The following is an 8,483-nucleotide window of genomic DNA, read 5'->3' on the forward strand; positions in this document are numbered from 1 at the left end:
GTTAAGAGCAAATCTGGGCTTCGTCACTTACTAACTGTTTGACCTTGGGCAGGCCTCCATTTTAACTGCAAAATGGACTGGATAAAGCACAGCACCTGACAGAAAATAAATTCTCAAAACTAGCAGCAGATATTATTACCTTACCCCACTCTACTAGTGGGTGGGGCAGTTGAGATTTGAACTCAAATTTGCCTGAATTCAAAACCCTTTCAATTTGTGGTTGTTATGAGACTTAGAGATTGATTGCTCCTGGAGATCTCCTGCTCAGCAGGACAGATTTTCTTGCTGCCCATTTCCTCACCATAAAGCCCCATAAGATAAGGAGTGGGATCCCTTCCTCGTGTGTGATAAAACTGATAAAAAAGCCTTTTTCTCAGGTGGCCAGGAAAATGGCAGACATTCAGACTGAGGTGTCTGTCAAAAGCAGCCAACCATCTTTCAAAATAAGAAGAGAGTCCTGCTTGGAGAAACCGGCAAGGAGAAGCTCCCACCATCATAATACCAAGACATCAGTCTGGGCTTCAGGATGCCTAAGGAGGCCACAGAGGGCACCTATATTGACAAGAAATGCCTCTTTACTGATTATGTCTCCATCCAAAGGTGGATTCTGTCTGGTATCATGACCAAGATGAAGATACACAGAACCACTGTCATTAGCTGGGATTACCTCCACGACATCCAAATGTACAACTGCTTGGAGAAATGCCACAAGAACAGATCTGTGGTCCTGTACCCCTGCTTCAGGGGGACACAGGATTTCCAGATCGGCAACACAGTCGCAGTGGGTGAGTGCTGGCCCTTGAGCAAGACTGTGTGCTTCACTTCACTGTGCTCAAAGTCCTGAAGGCTGCTGGCATCAAGAAGCAATTCTAGAAGTTCTAGAAGTTCTGAGACTAGACATCATACCCCCAAAGAAAGTGAAGTTATTTTCCCAGTTAAAAAAAGAGTTGATAAACATTCTTGGCCTACTTAGCTGCATACTTACAGAAGATAGATGATATTAAGCCTCCCAAACAGCTTCTGGGTAAATTTTCTAATGAGGTTTTTGATACAATAAATATCCTGTGATTCTGTTCTTCGGCAATGAACCACTTCTACCTTTCCTCTTGGAGAAGTGAGCACTGACATTTTTTTATCCTGTCCCAAAAAGAGAGAAAACAGTCCACCATTAATCTGAGATGACAAGCCTGTCTGGTTACAGTACTTACAAAATCCGACATGAATTCAATTTCCGTACGGTCAGAGTGAACACGGTATGGAGTGCTGGTGGTACACATGTTCCCCCGGGGGTCGGCTGTGATGACGGTCATCACAAACTAGCTACATGTTTCTCTCCAGGAGGATGATGCTTCTGAGAAGTGGCCCATCTCGAAATTTCTGCAACTGTACTCTTTGTTCCCAACAAAGCTGCTTTAATATTCTAACAATAGGATTGAAAAACATTGAAAGGAGTTATTTACTGATTCAGAATCCTTTTTATTTAGTTGGCTACCATGGCATGTGGTCAAGAGTTATAGGGGAAATACTGGCAGCTTCTACCCATGTCCCAAATAGAGTTCCCCAGACTGGAGCCCTGAAAAGCAACAGTCCTGAGAGACATTCTGAGACAGAAAAGAAAAAAAAATTACTGCGGTCAATTAAGTGTAGGAAATGTTGTTTATGATGGCCTTCCTGAGGGGCCACCATGCCCATTAAAGTCCTTGAGAAGTTCCAAATAAAGTGCCTCCTTTCTTTGTATAACCCAGCCTTTCCCACACCCTTACTGAGGAGAGTTTCCAAAGACAGCAACAGTGGAGAATCTCATGTTCCAAAAAGACACTTTGGGGAATGCTGCTGACAGGAACAGCAGGCCACAGACGGATTTCAATCTCTCTCTTAATGTCTTAATATATGTGTGTGTCTATTTTCCTCCTCCCTCTGTCTGTCCCTCCATTCCCTCCTTTTTCCTCCTTTCCTTTTTCCTCGGGATAATCATTTTTTCTAATTTTTATTTATTTTTTAAATTTCTTTTTAGTGTTCCAGAATTCATTGTTTGTGCACCATACCCAGTGCTCCATGCAATATGTGCCCTCCTTAATACCCATCACCAGGCTCACCCAACACTCCACCACCCTCCCCTCCAAAACCCTCAGTTTGTTTCTCAGAGTCCACAGTCTCTCATGGTTCATTTCCTCTCCAATTTCCCCCAACTCACTTCTTCTCTCCATCTTTGGGATAATCGTTTTATTATGTATTAGCCCGTACACCTGAAACAGGCACATTAATACTCACCACTGCACTGACCCTAGGAACAATATGGATGATTTCCAGCACCCTGGAACACTGTCTCATGCCCCCCCCCCCAGTTCATTCACCCCTTTAAAGGTAACAACAATTCTGACTTCTATCACATAGATGAACTTTGCTAAATGTTGAGTATCACATAAGTGGAATTATATAGTGCATATAGTTTTCTTTCAAAACCCAATATTCTACCATTTGGCTTTTTGCTTTTATCATTGTTGTTTAGATGCACCCTTGCATAATTTCCAATGTGCCGAAGTACCAAAACTTGAGCACCACAGGGGTCTGAGACAGCACTGGACCAAGGTCCTCCTTCATCAGATGAGCAAACTGAGGTCCATGAAATGAAGTGACTTGTCTCAGGACACCCATATTTAGTCAGAAACTGAACCCTGGGCCTGGCCTTCTAGTCCAATCCCCTGTCCCTCCCCCGTTAAAGTAGCCTGTGGGCTGCCTCTGTGGGTAAGGGTGCCCTATCATCCCAGTCCACTGGTGTTCACATTAACTGTGGTTTGACTGCTCTTAACCATCCACACTGGGATGTTAAGGGTGAGAGGTGCAGGGTCATGCAGGGGGACTTAGAAAGATGGGAGGTGGCAGCCAAGAATCCTCACCTGGTGGCCTTTTCCTTGGTGAATTCACACCACCCTCCATTTCCGCAGGCCTCCACTAGCGCCTGCCGAGCAGACCCAGCGCTTGCAGATGCCCTGCATTGTCCAAGCTCTCAGAAACTGAAAAGAGGAGCCCAGCATGCCAATTTTTCATTCACAGTGGGAAGATTAACAGTCAGACAGTCCAGATGTTTCTGCAGCTCAGTTAACAAACAAGTCACGCAGGCTGAATACAAGCCTGACTTCCTCTCCTTTGATAGAACAAGGTGTGCTATGTGGCCACTGCCCCACAGCTTAGGTGTTTTCAGGGGAACTGAGGTGAACTGGGGAGTGCATGTGCTCTCAACTCCAGCCTCATGTTGTCTTGTGAAAATGTGAACTCAGATCTTCACATTCCGCAAAGGAAGAAAACCTTGCTATTTAGAATAACATCGCCCAACTTGGAAATGGTGGCTCAAAATTTACTTCACATTCTGCAGATGTAAATAAGCAAACATTTCTTTAAGCGGGCTTAACCACCACACCTGCCGTGGCAAAAGCCTTCCCTGCACTCTCTTTACAGAAGAACTAACTGCACGGCTATGAAAGCGTGGCTATCAGAAGGTTGATTACACAGGGCCATGGCCAAGAACACGGGCTGTGGAATCAGAGTACTGGAGATGAGACCCAGTTTCTAGCCCTTAGTAGCTGTGTAACCTTGAGCAAGTTATTTAAACTCTCTGTGCCTCAGTTTTCTCATCTGCAAATTAGAGATCATAGGCATACTGTAAAAGGCTTAAAAATGAGTTGTTACATGCAAAACACTAAAAGCCGTGTTTGACATGTGCTCAGTAAATATTGGCCATATCATCATTACTGTTATTACTGTTGAGCATGGACACTCTCAGGATTCAAAACAGTGGACATGAAGAAAGCACACAAAGTTCCTGAGGTCTGGGGAACTTCATCTACTGCAGAGATGCCAAGCCAAGGAAACCAGAGACGGCAACTTCTTAGATGGCACCTTCACAGTTTCCTGGGTGTCTCTACATTGCTGACAATGACAGGACCAATCAATCCCCTTTGCAATAAACAAATTTTTTCTTTCTGCATTCTTTCTTGAATAAATGAACATAGCCCTAGTAAAGTGGCCGTCAGTTCTGATGACCTGATGACATGTCCTTCCTAAGATGGCTTTATACAGCCCAGCTGCAGTATGAGCTGATTCCAAGTTCTAATTCTAAAGTTAATCTTCCTTAACATTTAATTTTTTAAAAGCATTTTAAAATACAGAAATGCATACTTCATTACACCTTCTCAATGCAAAATACCCTCTCAGTGTGAAAAACAAAAAACTTTACATATAAGGCTGAGGTCATGACTTTTTTTGTGGCAAAATACACATACATAAAATTTGCCATGTTTACCATTTTAAGTGTATGGTTCAATGGCATTAAGTACATTCATATCACTATGCAACCATCACTACTACCCACACCCAGGATTTTTTCATCTGAAATGCTCGTATGTATGATTTCTCAACTGAAGTCCTATCTCTTTTGGGCTTCCGGACAGTACCTTCTATGTTAGGGGAAACACAATACATGCTGGCTGGGCACGATGACCCAGGAGGGAGATAATCCACTGGAGGATGTCTCCCCTGAAGGCCTTCTCACTCCCAATCAGGGAGAAGCAATACCAAGCAACAAAATGACAGTATTATTTCAAAGGAGGCCAATCAGAACCTGGCTGACTACCATCTGAGCAATTAAATACTCTACTAATTTCCACAGTCCCTGTGAATGTGAAAATTGGTGCCTGCTACAAAGACATGGCATTAGCAGAGACAATAAATTTTCATATTTGCAAATATCTTTTACCTACTTTGGGTAGAAATGGACATTAGTAATGTCTACATTCTTGTCAAAGCTAGCCATAAATGTTGTCATTCCTGGTTTTGGTTTTAATTTTAAAGCAAAACTGGAAGGAGACATCCTGTTTGTGAAACATGATGTTGTAGGCTAATGCTACAAATACATATAAATTTTGAATAAAATAAAATAAGAAAGCATAATTAAAGAGTTGAGCTTTGGGGAAAAGAGGAAACAAAAGAACAAGCAAAGGGAAATTCCCCCACTCAGGCAATGACCTTGTGTGCAGTGGCTCAGGGAGTGATCAAATGTGATGCAGGCCCTCAGGACAAGAGTTTGCACCCTCCGTGGGGAGAACAGGGACCTCATGCAAAACCAAGAACTGAAACCAAAGCCATGTGCCCAACATGGACTTTGGAGGAATGAACCTCTTGATAAATGAGGAGACTAAAAGAACTGAACCTACCAGCCCCTGGAAGTTTTCTCTGGGTAGAAAACAAAGCTACTTGTGAGGAGTACAAATCCTAGCCCAATTAGGTATGGATCCCAACCCACACTACCCATATAGTGTGCATTTCCCCAAAACTTCAGATAATAGACTGCGAAAGAGATGATGAAATAAGTATGCTTACAATTATTGGAAACAGAGAAAGAGAAAAGTCATGAAAACAGGTAATTATGAAAAGGAACAAAACTTTAAAAATGTAAAATATAATTATTAAACTTTAACTAGATGGGTTAAAAACACATTAGACACAATTAAAAAGAATTAATGAACTGGGAAGGCAGCCATGAAGAAATTTTCTAGAAAGAAGCACACAAAGATAGAAAGAAAATATAGAAAGCAGTTAAGAGACATGTAAGACAGAATAGAAAGAATACCTATGTCTTATAGTAATTTCAAAAATAATAAAATGTTGTTTGAAAATAATGGCTAATGATTTTTTTTCGAAATGATGAAAGACGTGAATCCTCAAGAGCAGGAAAATGAAAGTAAATAAAGATAAAAAATAAAAATAAATCCTAAATATATAGTAGTGAAATTAAGAAATGCTAATAACAGAAAGCCTGAAAGCAACCAGATAAAAGACAAAGTGCCTATGAGAGAATAAGAATTAGACTAAAAGTATATTTCACATCAGCAACAATAGGAGCCAGTAATACGGGGATTGGCAAAGTCCCTCTGTAAATGGCCAGATGATAAATATTTTAGGCTTCATGAGCCTCATGTTCTTTGTGTAACTACCCAACTCTGCTAATACAGCATAACAGCCAGAAATGATATGAACACAAATGAGCATAATTGTATTCTGATAAAATTCTAGGGGCACCTGGGTGGCTCAGTTGGTTAAGCATCTGTCTTTAGCTAGGTCATGATCTCGCGGTGCTGGGATTGAGCCCAAGTCGGGCTCCAGGCTCAAAGGAAGTCTGCTTCTCCCTCTGCCCCTCCCCTGACTTGTGCACCGGCTCTTGCTCTCTCTCTCAAATAAATAAAATCATTTAAAAAATTCTACTCATGGACACTTGAAATTTGACCTTTATATTTTAAGTTTAATATTTATATATTTTAGTGTGTCCTGAAATATTCATTGGATTTTTTCAGTTGTTTAAAAATATTTTAAAAGAAATTCTTAGCTTATGTGCTCTACAAAAATAGCCTATGGGCTGAATTTGACCTCTGTGCTATAGTTTCCCAATCACCAGAATAGTAAAGGTAAAAACAGCCATTAACCCAGAATTCTATGCCTAGCTAAACAATCACTAAAAGATGAAAGCTATAAAAAGACAATTCACCACAAAGATGGAAAGAAATTACCACTCAAAGAATGTGGCTAAAAGAACTCCTAAAAGGTGTAAATCTGGAAAAATAAAATTAAAATCAGAAGAGAGTGAAATATAAGATAAAATGCTGAAGAAAAAGAAGTAAACAAGCAGGTGTATCTAAAAAAGCACTGATGGCAAAACAAACAACAACAACAAAAATAATGATGATAACTTTTGTTTAAAAACAAAAACAGCACTGAATTACCAGACAATAAGAACTTGTTAAGATGGAAGGAGGACAACTAGAAATAAAACATTCAAAGTGTCTGCATCTCTGGAAGGTGACCAAAGATGATTAACATTAAACTTTGTTAAATCAGTTATGCATAGTTACAAGTTTAAAGGACATCACATAACGGAAGCACCTTTTTATTTTAATAGGTATTTATTTATTTTATTAGGTGATTTTATTTTGGTGATATAAAATCTCATTCAAGTTATTTAAAATTTGAAAACTGAGATGACTTAGAAATATTTAAATAATAAAATTGGTACTAGAGAGCTATGACAAATATTTCTACACTGGTTGCAAATGACTTCAGTTAAAGTTTTCCCAAAAGCACTGTTCACAGAGATAGAAGTGATTTTTCTAAATGCATAAAATACAGAGAGCATATTTATAAATATTTTTTCTTCTAAACACCAAGAGACTTGCAACTGTCATTTCTTAACCAATGAGCTTTCATGCCATGAAGACATGGAGGAATCTTAAATGCAGACTACGAGTGAAAGAAACCAACCTGAAAAACCTACACACTATATGACGCCAATGATACGACATTCTGGGAAAGGTAAAACTATCAGGCAAGTTTTAAAAACCAGTGGTTGCAGGAGGCGAAAGGGGAAAGAGGAATAAATAGGTGGAGCACAGAGGAATTTTCGGAGTGAAACCATTCTTTACCATACTTTGGTGGTAGATACAGGTCATTAAATTCCACAGAATGTGTAACACCAAGAGTGAACGCTAATGTTAACTTGTGAACTTTGGGTGATAATGTTTTACTGTAGGTTCATCAACTATAATAAATGTGAGAAATACTGGAGAAAGGGGAATGACAGGCGTGAGAAACAGGAATTCTCTGTACCTTCATTCAACTTCTCTGTGAGCCTAAAAGTACCATTTTAAAAAGTCTTTTTTTTTTTTTAAATTCGCTTAACCATTTGCTTGCATATAATTAACTTTTGTTTTGAAGACAGGTCAAGAATTACACCAGCTCACATTTACGGAGCACTTTACATAGATCTTCTCTTTTATGCTGATGAAATAGGTACTATTATTTTGGTCTTATAACTAAGGACATCAGGGCTAACAGAATTTACGTAATTACGGCACATTCACAGAATATTTAAACATCTGTTTATCTGACCACAAGGATGGCTTATTTGCTAGTACTCTGATATTTTCTTTTCACTTTTTTCTATTATCTGGCTTTAAAATACCTTCAGTTATTTTTAATTAAAAGCCTTAAGGGTTTATTTGTGCAAAACTGTCCAGAAAGGAAGACCGCAGAGACTAAAAAGCCCAGAATGCAACGCGTCGCCGGGACACCTAGGGACACTGCAGCTCCGTCCTTAGCATGCTGGGAAAGGTAGTTTTTTGGCCTGCTTCTCCACCCCACCCCCCACCCCCCACCGCGCCCCCGTCCTCCGGATCCGAGCTTTGTTCCTATTCCCCTTCCCTGGCGCCACGGTTCGACTGACCCACCCGTCCACACAGGTCCTCCTAGTTCCGGAGACTGACCTGGGGATGAGCCCCTGATGCCCCGGACCCTGTCCCCGCGTCCCTCTCGGCCGGGGCAGCGCTACCCCACCTCACCTGCAACTCCGAGACGCGGCGCTCAGAGGAGGACGCTCAGCCCGGTTACCACAGAAACGAAGTTGCCTGAGTGCGGGAAGTCAAAGGTCATACCAGCCA

At 40.8% G+C, this 8,483-nt stretch overlaps 1 protein-coding gene and 1 pseudogene across 1 annotated transcript in view; one reads left to right on the plus strand and one right to left on the minus strand.

The window, feature by feature from the left end:
- The window catches only part of CFAP61 (cilia and flagella associated protein 61), a 290,455-nt gene extending 282,001 nt beyond the window's left edge, over nucleotides 1-8,454 (minus strand). Inside the window, exons 1-2 of the mRNA XM_045980366.1 lie at nucleotides 8,385-8,454; nucleotides 986-1,137 (exon numbers count right to left, since the gene is read on the minus strand). Coding sequence (XP_045836322.1) covers nucleotides 986-1,128 — 143 coding nt within the window. The 5' untranslated portion in view covers nucleotides 1,129-1,137; nucleotides 8,385-8,454. The remainder of the gene's footprint in view (nucleotides 1-985; nucleotides 1,138-8,384) is intronic.
- Nucleotides 390-882, plus strand: LOC123926478 (annotated as a pseudogene).
- Nucleotides 8,455-8,483: the final 29 nt, after the last annotated feature.

This window comes from Meles meles, chromosome 16 (genome assembly GCF_922984935.1).
Source record: "Meles meles chromosome 16, mMelMel3.1 paternal haplotype, whole genome shotgun sequence".
NCBI lineage: Eukaryota > Metazoa > Chordata > Mammalia > Carnivora > Mustelidae > Meles > Meles meles.